At 44.9% G+C, this 25,342-nt stretch overlaps 1 protein-coding gene across 2 annotated transcripts in view; it reads left to right on the top strand.

The window, feature by feature from the left end:
- The window catches only part of LOC146812859 (C->U-editing enzyme APOBEC-1-like), a 119,641-nt gene that overhangs the window by 24,894 nt on the left and 69,405 nt on the right, over positions 1-25,342 (top strand). For both annotated transcript variants that reach the window (XM_085619930.1, XM_085619931.1), the window contains exon 2: positions 1,072-1,118. In XM_085619930.1, coding sequence (XP_085476056.1) covers positions 1,093-1,118 — 26 coding nt within the window. In that variant the 5' untranslated portion in view covers positions 1,072-1,092. The remainder of the gene's footprint in view (positions 1-1,071; positions 1,119-25,342) is intronic.

Raw genomic sequence — 25,342 nt, 5'->3', positions numbered from 1 at the left:
AAAAGACTTTGTGAGTTTTTCACCACCAAGACATGTAAAACATCAAGTGCATGCTCAACATTTTAATTAAAGTGCACCCTGCCTTATGGGCTGTTCAGGCCTTACATTAGGGGAGACTTACTTGTAATACATTTTTGGACGTGACAAGGGGTTTATATTTCCAAGTCGAATGGGCAGTTTAAAACTGCTGGCATGCTGCAATGGCAGGACTGAGACATGTTTTAATGTGCTACTTAAGTGGGTGGCACAATAAGTGCTGCAGGCCTACTAGTAACATTTAATTTACAGGTATATGGTATACCACGTTACTAGGAACCTATAAGTAAATTAAATATGCCAATCAGGTGTAAGCCAGCTTTGCCATGTTTTAGGTAGTGAGCACAAACACTTTAGCACTGGTTAGCAGTGGTAAAGTTCAAAGAGTTCTAAGGCCAACAAAAACCGAGTTAGAAAAATAAGAGGGTGAAGGCAAAAAGCTTCATGATGGCCCTGCAGAGAGGCCCAAGACTAACACAGGTACTGACACAGAAAAATTGACAAAATGGTGCTTTCAGAGAGAGAACAATAAGAGAAGAAATAGAGATAAAATACAGGGGAGGGAGAAGGTAAGTGAGGAGTAAATATATAAAGTATGTTGAAAAACAAGAAATCTAAGATAGAAGGGAACAGAAAAAAGATAAAAACAGGACTATATTAGGAGAAATTGATGGGAAAAGAAAGAAGGTAAGAAGAGAAAGAAAGAAAGGACAGAATTGGCACATAAAAAAAGATTAAGAAAGGCTGACATTGAGGGTATAATGAAACAGTGGTGCAGTGAGAGGTGAATGGAAAACGCTAGGTAGAAAATATATTGTAAAAAAGAGATTAAAGGATTGGGGAAAGCTGAAATACACATTAGACTGTGAGATATACATTTAGAAATGAATCAATTACTAATGAAAAAGAGAAATCTGAAGAGAAACAGGAAAGACTGAAGAGATACAGAAACCAACACAATCTTTGTCATGTTATCTACAGGAAAGAAGTGTTACACAGCCCCAAGTTTTAAATGTTTCTTTAATTCCTCCCTAGGACACCAAGGAAAGTGAATAGATGGCTGGAGAGGCGGTGCTTATGAGGTGAGACTGAAAGAATGACTTCTCTTTTGTGACAGTAAGGTGCTCCCCTCCCCTTCGGTACGAAGTGACATGAATGCTGACTAGTCCCCAAGATCTTTTGGCGATACACCTTACAGCTACTTTTTCAGGTTCCATACATGGGGCATTTCTATGTTTGCAGTCTGCCAAATGATACTGAAAAGGTGTAACATTTCACTACTTCAGGCATGACACTTCAAGTGACAGTTTATGATAATTAAAAGCAAGGTGTTAGGTCTGTGCTACAAAATTAATTTCAGAAGCTATTCCTGGTTGTTCAATGTAATGGTACAGAATTGACATTGATGCACAAACACTGTTTTTGAAATACTCCTACAAGGTATAAAACAGATCATGTTCAGAAAGAAGATGGCATCATGCTTGTCTGTGCAGTCAGTCAATAGAGCCTGACACAGATAAAGGTTATGGTGATGAGCAATAACGTGTATCAGGGCCACAAGACATGATGACCTGGCACCAGTAAGCCAAAGACAGCATGCATCAAATAATGCTTTTAGAGCATATATTTCAGCACCTACAAGTCTTAGTTGCACTCGCCAACTTCAATTGTGCTATTGGCCAAATGGATCATTGGGTTTAATCAGAGGTGTGTAATCTGTGATCTAACATGAATTTAAATATTTTAAAGAACAGTGGAACCCACCTGAGTCCACAAAGAAAACAGAGAACAATGATTTCAAAACTTGAATGTTTATTAGCAGATTTGTCATATTACAATTGTATTCAGTCTGTTAATCATTAGGCAGATAATTTTCAAATTCAGTAAAGTTAATCAATGTAAACAGAATATAAATGAGTAAATACAGACATGAGTCATTGGAATAGTTCCACATGCAAAACAGATACAGTACCAGTTCCTGAAAGGAACTTTCTGAATACTAAACTAAGGTGCCTAATTTACCATGGGGAAACCCTCTCAGCAGAAGGTGTCAGTCGATAAAGCTCTAAAGCAAAACCAAGTATAGGTTCAATCAAAGGAAGGAAAGCATATGAGCCGCAAGCAAAGGACATTTAAGGTCTCAAGGGTAAAATAAATCTGCATTGGGAAGAGTCTGAAAAGGGTCTTCTACTACTCTAAGAACACAAAATGAATACATTTCATATCACCCAAATGTCCTTCCCACTGGTTTCCCAGACAGTGACACCAATCAAAATACAGTGGGTCTCATTTATGAGGCCCCTTGCGCTGCAGGAACATCACTTTTTGTGATGTCCCATGCCACAGGAGCCTGGTTCCTTTCTACGAGGCAGCACTAAGCCACTTTTTTTATCTTAATGCTGCTTCGTAAATATTTTTCCCATTTAACACAGTTTTTTGCATTAAAGGGGCGTGTACTGGTTGTTGCTGAGGGCATTGCCATCAACATCCATGGCTTTTAGACACTCCCTATATTTACGAGAAATCGTAAAGTTTTTGCACAGTAACTCTGAGGCAGTGCCAAAAATGTACACCTCCCCAGCGGAGGCTTAAGGGAGGCACAACGAGGAGTATTATCTTTATTTCTCCTCGTTTTTCCTTTTTCTATGTGTGCTGCATTCTGCAGCACACAATGAAAGAGGAAAAAGCCTCTTGTGATTGTTTTTGTGCTGGAAGTTTATCTTCCTGCACAAAAATAATAATCCCTGCAATGCGGACACCCTTGCAACATGGTGCAAAGGTGCCTGCATTGGCGCACGGCAGCCCATTGTGTGCCGAAGCACGGGAAAAGGGCAGGAATGTGCGGTATCTGATAGATACGCTGCGTTCCTGCCCTTTTCTTTTGCCGTTGGGCAGCACAGCAGCAAGGCCTGCAGCACTGCCCTATGGCAAAACCTCATAAATGAGGCCCAGGTTTTTTTGGAGCAGGTAAACTTCCTTCTTTCCCTTCATCAAACAAAGGAGCACACTGCTGCAGGACCTTGTAAGGATCATCGGTCAGGACGGCATGGCACAGGAGGCTTCTCATCCCCACACACGGAGTAAAGCACATCTGGCTCTAACTAAAAGAATCTCATCTGACTTTTGCTAAAGCCAAACAAACTACTCTGCTAACTAGCACATTTTATCATTCTCCTGGAATGAAAAATTTGAAGGAATATGCAAGGAACATATAATTTAACACGGAAAATTAAGTAAGGCCTATTCTTACTCTAGCTAATTTAAGAAATTATATTTTGTTTAACCTGAATACATGTTAAACTGATGACTATACTCTGTTTTACAAAGTGGCAGCATCAATATACGTGTTTAACTGCACATTAAGACACAGATTAGCATATAATTAGTCTAAATAATAATGTATAGCAATTTGCTTCACCACAGCTGGGGGCAGGTCAGAGATGAAGCTGACGCTGTGGTCTTTGCTGCTGGCTTGGCTTAGATGTCAGAGGAAGAGCATAAGGGTTTCACAGAGGAGCAGGGCCCAACAGCCTGGCTCCTGGCAGAACAATCTGATGACCTGATGCTGAGAGCCTGTCCTGTGTGCTGTTGTCTCTCTCTGCTCTTCTCCGCTGTGTCTGACATTGCTTTCTTATATGGGGAATGAACACATGGACACTACAGTATTCCATAATCACACTGGGCCATGTTTATAACACTTTCTGACCAATTTCTCTAAACTGAACCAGTGAGTGCCAATGAACCATCCTCTCTTCCCCTCCCTGTGGCCTCCCTGCCCTAAGCTGTGTCAAGTATCAACTCCTGTGTTGTACAGAAATATTAAAGAAAGTACTGACTTATAATGCACGGTCACACACATGGCCATTGCCACACATTATGGCTTTATCATGACACAAAATGGTTTCTATAATTTACTATGCATGGAGAATGGGGTCAACTCCTAATGCTTGTTTTAGTTTGCATTCTGGTACTTGTATTCCTACATATAGAATGAAACAATAACTAAATACCTAAATACAAAGTATAAAAAGCATAAAGAGGGACTCATGGAGCTATTTACGTCCTATTGGAAAATGAGCTTCACAACATGAAATAAAAACTGTTACTTTTCTGTTCCCTAGATGGGCTGCTGCAGAACATTAAAACGTAAATCAGTTTTTTACTAGGTCCAGTTGCTTCACACACAGACCTTTTTATTGGCTCTCTAGTTTTACACTGTGAGAAGGGCAGCTTCTTCAGTGATGTGTAGATGGTGTTGAGCCATTGTAAATCAAAGGAGGGACTGGTTATGCTTCAGAGGTGAATGCCTCATGTCATCCAAGGGTATTTAGGGTTGAGGTGAGCAGGGCTTTAGGTATGAAAGCAGAGAGTAGTTACCAGTGGCTGGTCAGAGGAGGAGACTCACATTTGAAACCAAAGTAGAATGCTGCAAGCATGAGAGACATACCACAGTTCAGGCCGAAGGGGGGGGGGGGAGGTTAAGAAAGTATTACACCTGGGGTAAGAGGTTATGAATGCAGAGAGGATAGGATGGTGGGGTATTTGTTGCTGGAAGCTGCGCAGGATGAGTCAGACTGTTAGATTAGCTCCTGAAGCCATAAGCCCTACTCCCCATATCATCCTGAGGCAATCCCTTAAGCCGTCCGCATAGTTTCCCAGGTCTATGCATGATATGCTGCCCCAGTCCAGGTTTATTCTTGGCATTCTGGGACTTGTAGTCTTGTTTATTCAATTATAAAACAGGACTAAGATTCCCAGATTTCAAAGGAAATAAAATCTGGCCTGGAGCAGCATATCACTCGTGGACCTGGGAAACTTGCCAGCTATGCTTAATAAGTCAAACACTGACTTTGCAGAGCACTCTAAGCAAATGCATACAACACTTTATAGACACAGAGTTTCAGCAGTAGGGTTTCAGTACCCTAGTAAGAATGCCTATCATACTTCAGAGTAAGCCCTATGACTTCAGTGTAACTCGTTGTGAGGTTACCGTCAAGTATGCATCAGAACTGAACTTCTACTGAGTCACTGTCATGTTGGAATTGCATACATGCCAACATTTTGGAAAAGGGAAAGTGGGATAGTTAAAAAAAATAATCAGGAAAATGTATTTTACCCATCAACTTCTGTTGAAGCAGAGACATTTTCAGGCAGGAGACAACCAAAATAAAGCCTTTTTGGCTCCAAAGATTGAGAGTTTCCAACCTGAATCGGGTCTATTGACATGTATAGAGTTGTGCGCCTCTCTAAGAACGTTGAGGTTTCATGTCATGAGGAGGAAACTATGACACTTCAGTCCTCCTATGTCCACAGCCAGGCTATTGAACTTGATTTCCTGTCCAAAGGACCGGAGAGGAAGTGTGTGGAGGAACAGAACGTTCTAGGCCAGGACAACATAGGCACTGCATGGGAGATGGCAAGTTCTTCCAGAAGTAGAACAACAGTTACAGAAAGGGAAACCTAAAAATGAATAGTCTAGCACACATACATATCTCCATGTCGTCCAAAATTAACATTGGCCGCCATTGATAGGCTAAGGTACAGCTGCAGAGACTGGAGCTAGGGTGGAGTCACCCCATTGCCAGATAAATTAATTCTTTCCTGCAGGGGTGCAGAGCTGGACCAGGTAGCAGCTGAGCACCACTGCTAGCTCCAAGCACCCTCTCAAAGGAAATGCACACTGCTGGGTGAGTCCCACTGTGCAGCAGGGTACATGAGCATGGGATGACCATACCCAACCCACCAATCCTGGCTGTTAACATAGGGCTTAGCACCAATAAAGTGAAATGTGGCTTGCCACTCCCCAGCCATCCTGGTAACTCTGTCAGGATTGGTGCAGTTAGCAAGTGGGTGGGACAATAATCAGCAATACGGATACAAACATAGCAGCAACATTATTTTAAAATGCAATCAACTTAGGTCATCTGATTTATTTCACTAATCAGTGTCTGCATTGATGTAAAGATATTTTCAATATGCCTTGCACCATCTATGTGACCCTTGCTGAAGCTGGGTACTCTGCAGCAACAATCACACTCAGGCTTTCACCTTGAGTTCCAGGAGAGATCAAGGGAGGCTTATGGAGGAGAAGGAGAACTGGTTGTGTTCAATGAAGAAAGCTTGTCACTTGGATTCACATTCAAATCCCTAGGATGAAGTTGGAGGGGTCCAGTCAAGGGCGTTTGGCTACATGAAAGTGCCTGAAAATACAAAACAAGTGGAGTAACACGAAGGCACCTTGAAGTTAAGGCAGGAAAAGTGCACACCTAGTGGACCACAACTTCTGACATACCTCCCTTTGTTAATGACTATAGTGCTAGAGAGATTGCTTTGCTGGGTAACATATTGGACTGTGTAGAACATCATGCAGCGGAAGCGGTGAGAAAATCATATAATGTACCTCACCAACCTTTACAATACCTAAGAAAGCGTAAATACTGTAATGACGGGCCCATAAGTCATTATCATTTCTATCACCAATAGCAATATCAAAGGTCCTCCAATGGATATTTGGTAGAGCTAAAAGGGACTAAGTAGAGAAATGAGAGAACTATTGCTCATAAATACATTATAAATACATCAAAAATATGGCAAATGTTACCCTCAAAATGAGTCATGACTCAAAGAATAACGACAGACACTATTCTTTCTAGGTACCTTTTTGGTATTATTTCAGAAAATATGAATGGTCATACACAAATACAAATCAAAAGTAAAGCACTTTGCTCACAGTTTCACAGTTAAACAAATCATTACAGTTATCACAGGCAGAGTAATTCAGAGACTCATCAAGTCACCAGGTGAGAAATAGAGGAGAGAGATAGAGAACAAGGAAATGTCAATGAAATCACAGTTCTATTACCTCTTCTCGGTAAATTAGAGAAAAACTAATGCACAGCGTGCAATTAGTCAAGTAAACTATCTCCACGGCCGTAGGAGAACAGAGTAGGCAGCATCACCAGCCGATGATGTGCAAAGTCTCTAGGGAAAGAGTATCCGCAGTCAGTATTGCCAGCCAGATCAGGAATCAGCACAGTTTACAGCATACCACGGATGCAGGACAGGTCACCAGAATGTGAACAAGCCGATGATCATTTTCCCACCAGCATCTTTCTACTGATTTTGCAACTTTGTTACACTAGGTTAGAAACTCTCCTAAATCCTACAAGCCATTTTCATTGGTCAGAACTAGGGGAGGAAACCCTCAAATATGGACGCCGATATGGACGCCGATAATTTCTATTCCTTATCCGACCATACTGGATCTTCAGTTGACAATGATGGATTGGATAAGGATTGGACTGATGACGAGGACACGGAATCGGGGGACTGGCATCTCAATCAAGTTTTGAATCCCCCTGACACCAGAAGGGTTCCCACTACAGTACGTAAGGTGCCACAAGATTCAGGCAGCAACATAGACTCCCTGGCGTGGGATTATTCATTCTCTGGACAGCCTACGGATCAATCTAAAGCTCAGGATCTCGTTATTCAGGAATTAGCCTCTAATTCTAACTCCAATCTATACCCTCCACCCGGTGAGATGTCTTTGGCAATAATTTACCAAACTATTATGGCACACCGGGAAGAAACTAGACAAGAGAGCGCACGGGCGCAAGCAGCATGTCTTAGGGTCCAAAATTCGCTACGCAGAGTGATTAAATCATATGCGGACATTGCATCAAGAGTCACTGAGGCCGAGACTCGGATTTCGTCAATGGAAGATGACTTAGTCACCCAAAAATCTACCTTAGAGGCGATCCAATCCCAACGGGACGATATCCATTGGAAACTGGTGGACATTGAAAACCGCGCCCGAAGAAATAACCTAAGAGTTCTGAGTGTTCCCGAGGGTAAAGAAGGTACCGACACTCGTCAGTTCGTGATTGAACTATTTACCGAGGCGTTCCCGGAGGTCAAAGAGTGGGACTAGCGCGTAGAAATCCAACGCGCCCACCGTTTTCCTTTCAAGCCAAAGGCACGTTCAGGTCAAATAGCAGATAGACCCCGTGCTATTTTGATATGTTTACACAATTTCTTAGCCAGAGAGAGGATCTATGATCTAGCTAGGCCTGACAGACAAAGATCAGCGAAGGGATGTCAATTCTTCGTCCGGCCTGACTTCTGTCCAGCCACAGTAGAACGGAGGTGGCAGCTCCGTCAGCTTATTGTCCCATTTCAGGCAAAAGGCGCACAGGTTTTTCTGCTTTTTCCTTCTAAACTTAAAGTTATTCACTAAGCTCAGACAAAGTATTTCGAGTCTGAAATTCTGGCTAGAACCTTTTTGGACTCAATCTAGAAAGTAATTATAATGGGACTTTAAAGTTACTAGCTGTGATCTACCTGTAACCGTAAGATCCCTTTCTTTTTAGGGGAGGCAGTGCATCATATGGGGACTTACTATGTTTTGCTTATGTTTGTTTGCTTTGTTTATCACTTCCATTTCAATACCCCTGGGATAATGATGAAGATAGCAGTAGCATTCGGAGGGGGGGGCGTCACGGCCCATACCGGTTTCTTCATCACTTGGACTGCGGTCCTACTGCCTAGGAGGGGGGGTGCATCTGGGTGTAGGGAGGGTGTTTGCTAGGGGAGAAGGGGGGGCTGGGTTAAGGGCTGGGGCAGCACCTGGGGTGGGCGGGGGGGTGGGTTGGAGCCCAAAAAAAAGCAGCTTGGAAAGATATTGTGATTTTTTATTATGCCAATTGTTTCAGTACTACAGTCGTGATTCTGGTCTACATAGCTTTTTGTCGAAATGGCGGTGGCTAAAATACGAATAGCATCATGGAACATCTGTGGTCTCAATAATGGTAAGAAAAGAGCACTATTCTCAACCATTGTTCACAAACTACATTTAGAAGTGATATGTTTACAGGAAACTCACATACCCTGGAACAAACGCGATTCATTAAAAATTCCTGGTTTTGATTTGATTGGGTGCTCTCGACAATCTTCGACGACAAGAGGGGTGGCAATCTTATTGAGGCGAAGGGTGGGATCCTGTCCTAGAACATTACAAGATAATGGGGGGCGCTGGGTCATCGCTGAGCTTCTAATTGGCGGCACCTTATTCACCATCTGTTCAGTATATGGCTCTAATGTCGATGACCCGGAGGTCTTAAATTATTTAAACGTTGAGCTAGCTTTGTGGCCTCAGCCTCTATGTCTATGTGGCGACCTCAATATAAATTTTGCATCTGACTTCAATCTTAACGATAGCCAGGGATGCTACTTGGGTAAGAAACCGAGAGTATACAGGTCATTACAAGCATTAGTTCAGGAACATTCTATGATCGACCTCTGGTACCACCATTTTAAATATTTGGATGGGTACACATTCTTTTCCGCGCCACATAGGAAAATGGTGCGGTTGGACTATATGTTTTTTCTCTGACCAATACGTAGACCTCACTTTAATTTCAATTTTACCCCGCATTATCTCTGACCATAATCCGCTGGTCATTACTCTTATTTTGAATCGAATTGTTAAACCTAGTAAATTATGGACTTTTGAGAGAAAGCTCTTGACAGAACAGCTGTATTTAGACCACATGAGGCCGTGGCTGTCTGAATTCCTAAACATTAATAGAGATTCAGCCTCTAGTAAAATTGTTTGGGATGCACTGAAAGCATCAATCCGTGGTGAAACTAAGAGTTTTTCATTTTTTCATCGTAAGCAAATTCAAGATCAGATTAAGACCCGGCTTGAAGCCTTACGATGTGCAGAAATTCAGCTTACTGATGCGATCAGGGAAGGTCGGGATCTCTCGCATAGCCAAACCCAGGTAGCCAACATCAGAGCTTCGTTGCTTGAGTTCTTTGGTCAGGACCTTGCAGCTAAATATCTTCAGTACCGGTCCACGATGTTCGAGTTTGGTGAACAGTCAGGTAGGGTCCTGGCTAAACGACTACAGCAACAAGCTATGGCTAATCGTATTGCTAAGATTCAGGACACCCATGGGAATATTCAAGATACCCCAGAATCTGTCTTATCTGTTTTCTTCGAGTTTTATACATCCCTCTATACGGAAGAAATCAAGGATTCAGATACAGATTATAATATTAGTACCTTTCTAGCAGATCTTAACACTTCAAGAGTAACGGACCAACAGAACATTATTTTAGCAGCACCTATAGAATGGAATGAGGTGGAAACTGCATTGAATGCATTGGCGAATGATAAAGCTGCAGGCCCGGACGGAATTCCTTTGGAATTTTATAAAATATTCCGGTCAGAGATCCGCAAGGACTTTTTGAAGATACTTAGAGAGGCACAATTAGGTCAGATTCCGGACTCTTGGTGCTATACCACTATAATCCTTTTTAAGAAGAAGGATAAGCCAGAACTTGACCCTGCATCGTTCCGTCCGATATCACTAATCAATACTGATAATAAAATATTTGCAAAAATGTTGGCAACAAGGCTAGCATTGGTGATATCACCATTGGTTTCTATCCGCCAGCATGGATTTATTCCAGGCAGGGACACGACGGACCATGTCCGCTGCGTTATTGCACTCTTAGACTGGGCCCAGGTCACGGCCTCCCCCCTTGGCGCAATCCTGCTGGGCGCCGAAAAAGCGTTCGACAGGGTTGCCTGGGAGTTTCTCTGGCGGGTCCTGCATTGGAAGGGGATTTGTGTCAATTTTATCCTTGCTTTGCAGTCATTATATATAACCCCTCGGGCAACCATATCCATATCTGGACAGACTTCAAGGTCTTTTCCAATCAGCAGGGGTACCCGACAAGGTTGCCCCTGCTCTCCCCTGCTGTTTGCTCTGTATATAGATCCATTTTTGAGTAAACTTGAACTATGCCCGAATATAGCTCCTGTTAAGATCAACACAGTCGAATTTAAAGTCCTTGCATATGCAGACGATATTATAGTGATAACCACAGATGTCTCCACTTCATTTTTAGCAATTAAAGAGGCAGCCAAACATTATGGTCAGTATTCAGGCTATAAGCTTAATGCCCAGAAAACACAGGTGGTCCAAACGGTTACGATGGGCCCTTCTACCGCGCCGGTGGTCCAGAGCGCACGTTATCTAGGGATAGTAATAACAGCGGCAATCGAAAGATTGCCTGATATGAACATCTTGCCTATTATAGATAAAGTTAATTTCATACTGCGTAGATTAGATAATTTACATTTGTCTCTGTTTGGTAGACGCAATGTTTTAAAGATGTTGATACTTCCTAAATTTCTTTATGTATTTAGGACCATCCCACTGGAGTTTGCTCAGTCCAGCCTTCTCCGTGCAGAGAGATGCTGTAATAGGTTTCTATGGGGCTACCGCCAACCACGTAGGGCTGCAAAGTGGATGCAGCTACCACTGGAAAGGGGAGGGTGGTCTGTACCTAACCTGTTGTTATACAGCTGGACTGCGTTGATCCAACAGTTTTCTGTCCCGCTGTTTGGGGACAGAGCTAGTCTCCCGCCATGTAGGGCACCATCTATTTTTGAGATAGGCCTGGGGCAAGCAGCTAAGGGGGTATTAACGTCAGTACTTGAACCCAGCTATTACAAAAAGACTACATTTAAAGTTATTACCTCCATGTATTCAATATGGCGTAAGGTCCGTCGTAGATGGGCAATCCCAGGTATTAACTTTTATACCCCCTTGTCAGCAGCCAGATTGCTTCCGTCTATCTTTCAAGACAATGTTACAATACGATGTCGGCTTCAAGGTATTAAGACAATAGGGGATCTGGCTTATGAGGGGAATATGGCTTCTTTTCTTTTTCTTAAAGATAAGTTTACACTAGATACCCATGACTTTTTCAAATATTTACAGGTGCGCAGTTATCTTTCTACACTTTTGCATAATACTCCAACTTTATTTTGTAGGAATACACTCATGGATTTAATTTTTAAAAATTCACGAATTGGGCCAATTTATAGAAACTTACTTTCTGCACTACCTGACGATACACTGATATTTAAAGCCAAATGGGAAGATAAGTTTTGTAAGCCTGATATTGACATAGCTCAAGTGTTAGATCTCTCTGGTAAGGTCTTAATCTCCGGTAGCTTACGTTCTCAAAGCTATATGGCTTTGTATGACCTTTATTATACTCCAGCCAAAATTTACAGATGGGGTGGCAGGGGCGGTCATACCTGTCCCAGATGCGGCATAATAGCCGCTGACGACGTTCACATGTTCTTTGCCTGCCCTAAGTTGGCCCTATTCCTTCAAGATATACAAACATTCATTAATAATAGCCTTAAAATTCCTCTGGTTATGTCAGCTGAATTAGTAATAATGGGCTGTGAAACTGACATTTCACTGAATAGAGCGAGTTACACTATTGCTTTAATATTCATTGCAATGTCACAAATAAGATTATGCATTACATCGGAATGGATAAACTCTGCTGCCCCAACTTTTGTGAACTGGAGGGCAAGGATCTTAGCCCTTTATAATCTTGAGTCAGCTGTGTTTAAAAGGCCGGTAGAAGAAGACGGGAAAGGGGCACACAAATTTGGGCCCCATTCACACAATGGCTGGAAAGCTAAATGATACATAATTTGGATGTAGGTCAGCCAAAATTTTTTTTTTATTTTTTTTTCCTCTTTTCCTCTTCCTTCTTTTCAGGGGGGAATGAGACCCAAGTGTCTATCTTAGTTTTGTTATGATTTAAAGACCCGATTGGATGCTATAAACGAGTCCACGACTGTAATCGATCTAAATGTTGTTAATGTTTTTTACAAAGGCTATTTGTACTGTTTGTGTTTCCAAGCTGAAATTAAAAAATTTAAAAAAAAAAAAAAGGAAAATGTATTTTACCCATCAACTTCTGTTGAAGCAGATACATTTTCAGGCAGGAGACAACCAAAATAAAGCCTTTTTGGCTCCAAAGATTGAGAGTTTCCCACCTGAATCGGGTCTATTGACATGTATAGAGTTGTGCGCCTCTCTAAGAACGTTGAGGTTTCATGTCATGAGGAGGAAACTATGACCCTTCAGTCCTCCTATGTCCACAGCCAGGCCATTGAACTTGATTTCCTGTCCAAAGGACCGGAGAGGAAGTGTGTGGAGGAACAGAACGTTCTAGGTCAGGACAACATAGGCACTGCATGGGAGATGGCAAGTTCTTCCAGAAGTAGAACAACAGTTACAGAAAGGGAAACCTAACAAGCATTTGCAATGCAATAGGTCTCGCATTTACTCGAGTTTAAGCTATTGGCATTATAAATTACAATGTGTTTTATTTATGTTCCAAAACCAAAACATAAATAAAAGGCATTGTCATTTACAATGCCAACAGCTCAAACTCACGTAAATGCGAGACCTGTTGCATTGCAAATGCTTGTTGCTTTATTTCCTTCTAACAAAAGCGTTGTACTGTTTCCAACCACATAACAGGTCGTGGTTGGGGACAAGGGGGATGGAAAAAAGATAGAGGAAGGAGAGCGTGACAGCTGGACAAGGAGGGCGTAATGAACAATGAAGAAAACACGATGGTGGGCAACTGATAGTTTATGAGGAAATATTGCACGAATCTGTCTTTGATGAACATATAAGTATAGTTTTCTCCCATTCAACAACATGTGCTCTCCACCGCCCCTCCCCAGTCTCCTCATGTAGAGGATGTTGTTGGGCATTTTAGTTTGTAGGCAAAAGTGTTTTGATAGTTAGGCTGCTGGAGTGCACGACGACAAATACTTTCTCGATAGCCTTGCGACTGACACTCTAATAGGGATGACGGACTTTCTGCCAAGCAACTAAAACGTGTAAAAATAATCCATAGCTGTTGCAAGTTACTTCTGTTGCGGCCAGAGAGATGCTAACTTGTTACTGAGCATGGCCTCGTGACTGAGAAACGTGATAGTATTTCCCAGCAAAGAAAGTTTCCAGGCAAAGGGTCTTGTTTACATTGTCTCCAGTACGTGTATGCCGGCGGGATGCTTGACATGCCTGAGTCATGCTAAAGACAGAACGAAATAAAGCGGGATTCCCTTAAAAACACAATTGCAGCAATTAATGACTCAACCCCTGACAAGACAATAAACGCTAATCCTCTCCCAATTGGCGTCCTGGAGCTCATTACTTCCACGACTGCGCCTGTAAGTGCTGGTCGTTGAACGGTGCATCGGGTTACATTGTAACAAATTCACGGAAGAGGCACGTACCTGTTGGACTCCGGCAATTGTGTTGTAGGAATGCAGAACCAGCAGCAACGGAGCATGGACGTTTTTTCCTTTGAAAAGTCCAGGAGCTGGCAATAAACAACAAGCTGTCGCCATTGTGAGGGAAGTGGGATAAGGGAGGGGGTGGCAAATGGTGAGCTCATTTCGCGGCCGCTTTGATGTTCTCATCAAAGCGGCCGTGAAATGAGCTTTTGTAAACGGGGGATTTGAAAGTGCAAACTAGTGCTTTCAGGCTGCCAAATGGTGCGCGCGCCCGACGCACATGCACTGTATTTGGAGGCCTGAAAAGCACTGTTTGCACTTCCAGATCCCCCTTTTACAAAAGCTCTCGGGAGAGCAGCGCTAAAGCGCTGTCTCAGCGAGACCTAAAAATGAATAGTCTAGCACACATACATATCTCCATGTCGTCCAAAATTAACATTGTCTGCCATTGATAGGCTAAGGTACAGCTGCAGAGACTGGAGCTAGGGTGGAGTCATCCCATTGCCAGATAAATTAATTCTTTCCTGCAGGGGTGCAGAGCTGGACCAGGTAGCAGCTGAGCACCACTGCTAGCTCCAAGCATCCTCTCAAAGGAAATACACACTGCTGGGTGAGTCCCACTGTGCAGCAGGGTACATGAGCATGGGATGACCATAACCAACCCACCAATCCTGGCTGTTAACATAGGGCTTAGCACCAATAAAGTGAAATGTGGCTTGCCACTCCCCAGCCATCCTGGTAACTCTGTCAGGATTGGTGCAGATAGCAAGTGGGTGGGACAATAATCAGCAACACGGATACAAACATAGCAGCAACATTATTTTAAAATGCAATCAACTTAGGTCATCTGATTTGTTTCACTAATCAGTGTCTGCATTGATGTAAAGATATTTTCAATATGCCTTGCACCATCTATGTGACCCTTGCTGAAGCTGGGTTCTCTGCAGCAACAATCACACTCAGGCTTTCACCTTGAGTTCCAGGAGAGATCAAGGGAGGCTTATGGAGGAGAAGGAGAACTGGTTGTGTTCAATGAAGAAAGCTTGTCACTTGGATTCACATTCAGATACCTAGGATGAAGTTAGAGGGGTCCAGTCAAGGGCGTTTGGCTTCATGAAAGTGCCTAAAAATATAAAACAAGTGGAGTAACACGAAGGCACCTTGAAGTTAAGGCAGGAAAAGTGCACACCTAGTGGACCACAACTTCTGACATACCTCCCTTTGTTAATGACTATAGTGCTAGAGAGATTGCTTTGCTGGGTAACATATTGGACTGTGTAGAACATCATGCAGCGGAAGCGGTGAGAAAATCATATAATGTACCTCACCAACCTTTACAATACCTAAGGAAGCGTAAATACTGCAATGACGGGCCCATAAGTCATTATCATTTCTATCACCAATAGCAATATCAAAGGTCCTCCAATGGATATTTGGTAGAGCTAAAAGGGACTAAGTAGAGAAATTAGAGAACTATTGCTTCATGAGGACCTGTAATGAAGAAACAGCTATATCATAAATACATTATAAATACATCAAAAATATGGCAAATGTTACCCTCAAAATGAGTCATGACTCAAAGAATAACGACAGACACTATTCTTTCTAGGTACCTTTTTGGTATTATTTCAGAAAATATGAATGGTCATACACAAATACAAATCATAAGTAAAGCACTTTGCTCACAGTTTCACAGTTAAACAAATCATTACAGTTATCACAGGCAGAGTAATTCAGAGACCCATCAAGTCACCAGGTGAGAAATAGAGGAGAGAGATAGAGAACAAGGAAATGTCAATGAAATCACAGTTCTATTACCTCTCGGTAAATTAGAGAAAAACTAATGCACAGCGTGCAATTAGTCAAGTAAACTATCTCCACGGCCGTAGGAGAACAGAGTAGGCAGCATCACCAGCCGATGATGTGCAAAGTCTCTAGGGAAAGAGTATCCGCAGTCAGTATTGCCAGCCAGATCAGGAATCAGCACAGTTTACAGCATACCACGGATGCAGGACAGGTCACCAGAATGTGAACAAGCCGATGATCATTTTCCCACCAGCATCTTTCTACTGATTTTGCAACTTTGTTACACTAGGTTCGAAACTCTCCTAAATCCTACAAGCCATTCTCATTGGTCAGAACTAGGGGAGGAAAAAAATCTCCTGATGATGACTACAAATTTCACTAAACAGTCTTTGTCTAAAATTGTATAACTTCCTAGAGAGGAAGCAGAAAACTACAATTACATATTTTGTAACGACGTAGCAACAGTTTCATTCTAAATCCTCACCTAGACAGGAAAGAGTCATACTATTCTCCGCTCTCTAAGGATGTAAATGTTATTCTTGACAAGGACATCAGTAAAAGACGTGAGGTAAGAAAAAGGAGCACGGAAGCACATCCCCTAACTAATACATTTGCTGAAGCCTACATGTTTTAGCAAAGAAAGATAGAGAGAAGAGAAAATAATTTTACATTTTCTAGGCCTACTCTACTTTCACGAAGAATAAAATAGCTTTTTCGTGTTTGTGCTTGAATATTCCTGCAGTTCAGGAAACATAAGAACATAAATATTAGACCCTCAAATTATTAATTTCTTCTCATTTTATTATTATTCATAACCCTAAATAGGAATCTTTATGCTACATATGTTATTCTGATTCTAACAAGATTCGTGCAGCTTTGCACATTTTTGGTCGTACAATTTAGTGTTCATATTTCAGTAATTTTGATTTTTCAGACACATTAGTAATTTATTAAAACACACACATGAGTGGATTTTCCCGAACAGATTATATTTACAAAAATCATGGTGAAACCCCTTCCTCAAATCTCTTCTGCTAAATTGTGCAGAGGCATGAAGGGTCATTGAATGAAAGCCCATCTGATCTTAAGCAGCTAAAACCAAGATTTAGCCCCCCCAGACCACGGAATGCTGGCCGTGGGGGAAAAGGCCAAGTGCTGCCTGTGGAAAAATTCTTGAACAAATGTTATCTTTCAACATACTCTCAATTTTTGTTAGTGGTGCAGTGGGCAGTTTTAAAATATTTCTCCTTTTTCTGTGTGGTCCAAGCATGCAGCACCCTCCTTTACTAACTCCATAATAATTGCAAGTGCTTATTGCTGTAAGCTGCAAATGAAAGTTAGTAAATTGTAAATGTATTTATATAGCACTTACCACCCCTGATGAGGCATTGAAGCTCTTTTTGCGGTGAATAGTATGCTACTCGAAACCCAAGTTTAGTCATTAGTAGGTTAGTACAATATTTGCTCTGTTTTTCTATTGTGTGGTATTTGTATTAGGTCTGGGTTCTTGATTTCTTGTGTGTTTAGTAGAGTTTGGGAATGGTTAGAATGATAGGAGTAGATTTAAAAAGGGGAAGTAATGAGGTGTTTTGTAAATAATGAGTGCGTGTCCTTGCTAAATGGGTGGCATGATTGAGAAAAGGAGGGGTGAAGGACTTAGAAGGATTTTTGGGAGTTCATAGTAGTCAGAAAGTTTGGGATGATTCAGAGGGAGAAAGGATGGGAAGAAAATACGTTTTTTATAGTAGAAAAATGTAAATAATTTATACATACATACATAGACACATGATGCTTGGTAAAGTTTATTTTGTTTGCTTGCTTAAACCCATATATATATATATATAAATACCCTTTTGTTCATTGAAGCAGCAATATTTACATTGTCTGCTGTCCACATATATCATGTGGTATATTGTATGGCTTCAAATGACTGTAATGAATGTATATATACATAAATATGCACATGGCGCTTACTGTAGTTATTAGTAGGGGGCATAACTGATATATATACACCTATATTTACATAGAAGCAGCAGTTTTGATATGGTCTGATATACACATGTATCCTGTGTTGTAATATATATAGTTTTCCCTAAAATAAAAGTATCTGCTTATAACTGAAGCCATAGTTCAGATTAGAGTCACCTGTATTCATATGACAACAGTTCTTTTCCATTTCATGAGAAGTATAATTTGTCATATCTGAATATACTGGTTTGGTAAATTCTTGAGTTGTGAGTATCTTCGTCATGTGGGGAAGAGCCAGCTTTTGACTAATCTTCTGAAGTGGAACTGGTTGTATGTGGATCTTATGTTTGTAGATAGGGAATTCCAGAGTTTGGCTGCTTAAACAGAGAAAGATGCTTCACCCATGGTGTTTCCTTGTATTTAGGATTTATGAGGAGAGGAACCATTCTTGAGCATAGGTTCCTTTGTTGTATGTATTTGTTGATTTTCTTTCTGCTAAAGGGTGGTCCTTTGCCATGTACTGCTTTGGGTGTGATACAAAGCAGCTTGAAGGAGGATCTTGTGGCAATTGGTAACCAGTGTAGCCCCCTCAAGGCAGTAGAGATGTTTGCTTGTGGCTTTAGATGTAGGAGGAGTCTAGTGGCAGCATTCTGAATTCTTTGAAGTCTTCTAAAAGTTGACAAAGTTGAGCCGCGATACTGACCATTAGTATAGTCCAATTTTGATAGGACAAGAGAGATGGTATCTTGAACCTTTTGTGAGATTTCTAGATGTGGGAAGATGTGTTACAGTGTTTTCATTGGAGAAAGCTTGATTTTGCTACTTTATCCACTTATGGATTAATTGACAGTTTTTCACTTCATTAGATATTTTTGGAGGTGGTCTAAACAGGCCAGGCGGATAGAGGGTCATAGGTTTTCCAGTTGCCGCAGCTGAGTGTCTTGGTTCTGGAGGCATTCAATTTGAGGTTGCTCAAAGTAGTTCACTTGTCGACGGCTCGGAGACAGCCAAAGATTTTTTATGTTTTAATATCCTTTAGGCTTTCCAATTTCAGAAATATCTGTGTTTCATCTGCGTAGTCAAAACCATTGCCGAGATCTGGTGGTGATTTCATGTAGATGATGAAAAGCATGAGTGAGATGACTGAGCCTTGAGGGACTCCTGCTTTAGGTGTATGGTTTGAATAGAATGGAGGTGTTTGTATAATATTTGTTCTGTTGCATAAGTAGGATGTGATACAGATGAGAGCTGTACCATCTATTCCTACTTCCCCAAGTCTTTGGATGAGTATAAGATTATTCACTCTGTCAAAGGCTGCTACAAGGTCCAAGAAAAGATGGGCAGCAACTCCATTCAGGTACACTGTGTTAGAGTCGGGGATCTCCGGTTGGCGCAAGGTTGCCCTTGTGTCAAGCAGGAACCCTCTCCTCCACGTCAGGGCGCAGGATAACCCCCTACGAATGACCCTTGCTCACCCTCTAGGTGCGTGGCGTGAGCAGCCAAGGCGATTCCTCAGGCGTTGTTGGTTAAGCACTTACAATCATACACACAATAAATACATCAATCCCCCCAGAAACGGACACCAGACTTGGATATATATAAAAATACGCTTCTTTATGTAAAAATAGGTATATATATCTCAGCAGACTTATCACAAGACCAATAACGTTTTCGCTAGGCCACCAGGTTATACAGCAGGCAAATGTTCTTGGTTCGTAGTTTCAAATGGATACTTTGTAGTCTCTCGCAAATGTTACTTGTAGTTCCAGTACTCACAGAGATCGGCTCCTGCGAACGGGGAAATAAGGCGTTGCGGGCCCCGAGCCCGATACTGGAACTTCTGTGGAGAGTCGGCACAGGTCGGTGCGACTCTCAGCTTGAGAAGTGGTCTTGGATCCTCGATCAGCGGGTGTGGGCAGGTAGGCAGGCGCGGCCAGCGACCCTCAGCACGGCGGTGCAGGGGGGTCTCCACAGCGGGGGCGGCGCGGCCTGAGATGTCCGGGGATAGCGAAGCGGGGTCACAGGGCACAGTTAGTGCAGCTGGATGACCCGGCGTAGATCACAGTCATCGGACGGCTTCCGGCGGGAGGGGTGATAGCGCGTTCAGCGCGCTCCAGTGGCAGGCGGTGACAGGGGTGCAGGCGGCCTGGCCCGGGGTCAGAGAGCGGCTCCGGACGGAGCGGGGCTCTCACGGGGTTACGGCAGGCGAGCTCCTGAGTGTCACGGCCCTAGGAGGGGCGATGAGGGGCGCAGTCTCTTTTCCAGCGGGATGCCCACACGGCTCGAATCGGAGGACCAGCAAAAGCACAGAGAACCCACTGGTCCTGGGGTTCAGTTCACGGGGCAAGCTCAGATCAAGCCCTTGGAGAATGTTTAAAGCACAAAGTAGCAAAGTCTTTTCAGTAGTCTCTTCCTCTCCTTTCTCAGCAAGGCAAGCAGCAGGCCAGCTCCTCCAGCGTCTCCTTCTCCTTCTAGCCGGGCAGAGGTTCTTTGTGGTAAAACAGGATTCTGATTTCTTAGGAGCCAGGCTCCTACTTTTATACCATGATTCTTTTGTTCTTTAGCGCCAGGGGGCCTAGGCCTGGCTCAGTCCAGTTCTGGAGCACTTTGTTATGGTGACTCTGCTCTTTCCTGACCAGCAGCAGGGCAGAGACATCAGCCGCCCCACAGGGGGCGGCGCCGGCTTTGTGGTGGCAGAGCACAGGTCTATTCAAGAGTCAAGGTGTACTCCTCCCACCCATCCTGGTGTCCTCTCCCGGCCCACCACCTGGCAGCCAACCTGTCTCTGGGGATCCCCCCACCCTGCTCCTTACTGTTGCTAGGCAGAACACACACACACACAGCAGAGGCGGACTGAGATGGTCAGGTCAGTAAATACTAACTTTCTAAAAGTAGTATTTACATACCCAGGATATTAAAATAAACTTGACTACAAGAAGTATTTTATTATTCTGAGTTCAGGCATACTAAACTTGACACTCTACCATGCTCTCTGAGTCCACTGGGGTCACAGCGTTGGCGTGATCCCAGCAGCCCATTCTGGCCTATGGAGAGCAGGTAGCCTTCAATAGTGAAAAACGGAAAGGGCTGTAGTTCACTACTAAGACATGCCACACACACCAGGGCATGTCCTACCTTATGCCTACAATGCACCCTGCCCTTGGGCCTACCAGAGGGGTGGCTAATATGTAGGTAAGGGAAGGTTTAGGGACTGGCAAGTGGGGGCACTTGCGCAGTCAGCGCGACGGTCCCGGACCGCGCACAGGGTCTGCGGTGGCAGACCCTAGACACATTTTACAAGGCCGCTTTCTGTGGGTGGCGCAACCAGCGCTGCAAGCCCACCAGCAGCATTGGCATTCACAAGCCCTGGCACCCCTGGTGCACTTTACTGGGGACTGACAGTGAATCCAATAAACCAATCATGGACATCAATTACAGGTACACTTTACCTAGGGAGCACTTGCACTGCGGCACGGATTAGCCGTGGCGCAGTGCCCTGAGCGGACAACACCAGCAAAACAATCGAGGCACACCATCAAAAAGTGGAAGGGAAACTCACGCCAAGGTGCCAGGTCTAACACGTGTCCCCTCCAGCTGAAATGTGGGGAGAACTACCCTTGCCCAGGGGGTTCCTCGTCACTAAGGCGGAAATACCTGGACAGACCGTCAGCGTTGGCGTGATCTGTACCAGGACGGTGTTCCACCGTAAAGTCCATACCCTGTAGGGAGATGGACCACCTCAACAGCTTCGGGTTCTCACCCCTCATTTGCATCAACCATCTGAGGGGCCTGTGGTCCGTCTGAACCCGGAAGTGAGACCCAAACAAGTAGGGTCTTAGCTTCTTCAGCGCCCAGACCACAGCAAATGCTTCTCGCTCAATTGCACTCCACCTACTTTCCCGTGGAAGTAACCTCCTACTGATGAAGGCTACGGGTTGGTCCCAGCCCTCCTCAGTCATCTGTGAGAGAACAGCCCCTACACCATGCTCTGAAGCGTCTGTCTGCACTAGGAATTCCTTGGAGAAGTCAGGGGCCAAGAGCACGGGCGCCGTGCACATGGCAGTCTTCAGGGTGTCGAAAGCTTTCTGACAGGTGTCAGTCCAAATCACGTTCCTGGGCTGCTTCTTGGAAGTCAGCTCTGTCAAGGGGGCAACAATCGTTCCATAGCCCTTGACAAACCTCCTGTAGTACCCAGTGAGCCCCAGGAAGGCCCTCACTGCGGTCTGCGTCTTGGGGGGTTCCCAAGCCAGGATGGTCTCAATTTTGGGTTGCAAGGGTGCCACCTTGCCACTCCCCACTTGGTGTCCCAAGTACACCACGGAACCCTGCCCGATCTGGCACTTGCTTGCCTTGATCGTGAGGCCTGCTCGGCGCAGAGCCATCAACACTTCCCAGAGGTGGCGCAGGTTTTCGGGCCAGGTGGCACTGAACACTGCTATCCTGGCTGATGACGGCTGATAGCCAGAAACCGGTCCTAGGAGGCTTGATTCCGGTCCAGGGAAGACATGGCTTGGCAGTTCGGGCTGGACTGTTCCCATGAGGCACAGGGTCAAGACTGATTTGCATATGGCCATGTCTGAACTGGGGTGGCGTGTTGAGCAAAATAACGATGGATTAAACCCAGATCTGTGACTGGGGGTGAATGTATTGCCATTGTGCAACATTCCGTCCATCATCTTGTGTGTTTTACTGAACACTGCGATGTCATCCAGGTAGGCGGCACTGAACGCATCCAGCCCAACCAGTACCTGGTTGACCAACCTCTGAAAGGTGGCAGGGGCATTCTTCATTCCAAATGGCATGACTCGGAACTGGAAGTGCCCATCTGGTGTAGAGAATGCTGACCTCTCTTTGGCCCCATCGGTCAAGGCGATCTGCCAGTACCCAGACGTTAAATCAAACGTGCTGAGGAACCGGGCAGCCCCCAGCCGATCAATGAGCTCATCAGCTCTGGGGATGGGGTGCGCGTCAGTCTTCGTCACTGAATTGAGTCCTCTGTAGTCCACACAGAACCGGAGTTCAGGTGTGGCTCCCGGCGCAGCAGCTTTGGGGACCAAGACCACGGGGCTGGACCAAGGACTGCTGGAGGACTCAACCACCCCTAGCGCAAGCATTTTGGAGACCTCCTCCTTGATGCAAGCTCTGACCCTGTCAGTTACCCTGTAAGCCTTGTGCTTCACGGGTAAGCTGTCTCCTGTGTCCACATCATGGACGCACCAATCTGTGACACCAGGAACCAGGGAGAACCTATCGGAAAACTGCCCCAGCAAGTGGCGGCAATCTTCCTGTTGTTCGGGCGTCAGGGTGGGTGAGAGGTTAACTCCATCCACTGACCCATCTTTCTCAGAGGCCACTAAGAGGTCAGGAAGAGGCTCGGTCTCCTCTTCCATTCCATCATCAGTGGCCAGCAGCATGCCCACTTCGGTCCTCTCTAAGTGGGGCTTAAGGCGGTTAACATGTAGGACCCTCAAAGGGTTCCTGGGAGACCGCATGTCCACCAAGTAGGTGATAGGACTTTTGCGCTCCACAACCTCAAATGGACCTGTCCACTTATCCTGAAGTGCACAAGGCTCCACTGGGGCCAAGACCCACACCTTTTGTCCAGGTTGAAGCTCTACCAGAGTGGCATTCCGGTCGTACCACCGCTTCATCTCCTCCTGGCTGGCTTCCAGATTTGCCTCAGCAAGTTGCCTGAAACGCCGAGTCTGGTTCCGGAAGGCCAGCATGTAACTGTATACATTCTGGGGAGGTTTCCTGGGAGATTGCTCCCAGCCATCCTTTACCAAACTCAGAGGTCCTCTTACCGGGTGACCATACAGAAGCTCAAAGGGGCTGAATCCTAGAGACTTCTGTGGCACCTCTCGGTAAGCGAAGAGCAGGCATGGCAAGAGGACGTCCCACTTACGCCTCATTGGACCGTCCAGGCCCATGATCATGCCTTTGAGGGTTCGGTTGAATCTCTCAACCAACCCATTTCCTTGGGGGTGGTAAGGAGTGGTGAACTTGTAAGTTACCCCACACTCCTTCCACAGGGATTTCATATATGTGGATATGAAATTGGTCCCCCTGTCGCTCACCACCTCTAGAGGGAATCCCACTCGGGAGAAAATTCCCATCAGTGCCCGTCCCACCACGGGGGCCGTCACTGTCCTCAGAGGGATGGCTTCAGGGTACCGGGTGGCATGGTCCACCAAGACCAGGATGAACCTGTTGCCCAGGGCTGTCTTGGGGTCCAGGGGCCCCACAATATCAATACCCACTCGTTGGAATGGCGTACCGACCACAGGGAAAGGTTGCAGAGGAGCCTTGTGCTTCCCTCCGCTCTTACCACTTGCCTGGCAAGTCTGACAGGTTCTGCAGTAGGAATCTGAATTATTGTGCATTTGGGGCCAGTAAAAGTGGGTGACAAGCCTGTCATAGGTCTTGTCCATCCCCAAATGTCCTGCTAACGGCACATCATGAGCCAGCCCCAGTAGGAAGGTTCTGAACTTCTGGGGTACCACCAGCACACGGGCTGACCCAGGTTCAGCAGCCTTAGGCTCGGAATACAGGAGGTCACTCTCCCAGTACACGTAGTGTGTTTTGGCCTGAACACCATTGGCCTGGTCTGCAGCCTGCTGCCGCATACCCACGAGAGAAGGGCATTCTTTCTGCTCCCGGCAGAATTCCTCCCTGGAGGGACCTCCTTCTTGCTGCCAATGGGTCAGCTCAGGCAGGTCTCCCAGTTCGGCAATCTGTTCCCCGGTAGGCTCCAGAGCATCCCCCTCAGGGTCTACTTCCTCCTGGGCCGTGGGAACTTCGGGGGCCGGTTTCCCGCGCCTCCTGCGCCTTCTCCCTAAGGCCGGTTCCTGGACCTCTCCCTCAGGCTCCAGGACCCTCTCAACACCCCTACTGGCTGCCATGGACCGGGTGGTCACGCACGCCCAGTCGGGTAGACCCACCATCCTCAGATGCGTGGTCTTCTCCACCTTCTCCCAAGGGGAGCTCTCCAGGTCGTTCCCTAGCAGACAGTCTACAGGCATGTCAGTTCTCACAGCGACTTGTAGAGTACCAGAGACCTCCCCCCACTCAAAGGGAACTTGAGCCATTGGACAACGACTCTCTATGTTGTCAGCATTGACAACCCTACAGTAGGCATTGGGTACAATCTGCTCTTGAGACACCAGGTGTTGCCTCACCGAGGTCACGCTGGGTCCTGTATCTCTAAGAGCCTCAACCTTCTTTCCATTGATGGTCACTACTTGCCCATATTTCTTAGTGTTAGAGGGCAAGTAAGTTTCGGGGACCATCTCACTGTCTCCTAGCGAAACTAGGGTCATCTGCCCGGGACCCCCACCCTCCTGGACTGCTACCTCCTCCCCAAAGTTAACACTAGCTACTTGCCGGAGTGGAGCA

Source organism: Triturus cristatus, chromosome 7, assembly GCF_964204655.1.
Source record: "Triturus cristatus chromosome 7, aTriCri1.1, whole genome shotgun sequence".
In the NCBI taxonomy this organism is placed as follows: domain Eukaryota; kingdom Metazoa; phylum Chordata; class Amphibia; order Caudata; family Salamandridae; genus Triturus; species Triturus cristatus.
Note: the sequence above shows the minus strand (reverse complement) of the source record. Positions and strands in the feature narration are given on the sequence as shown.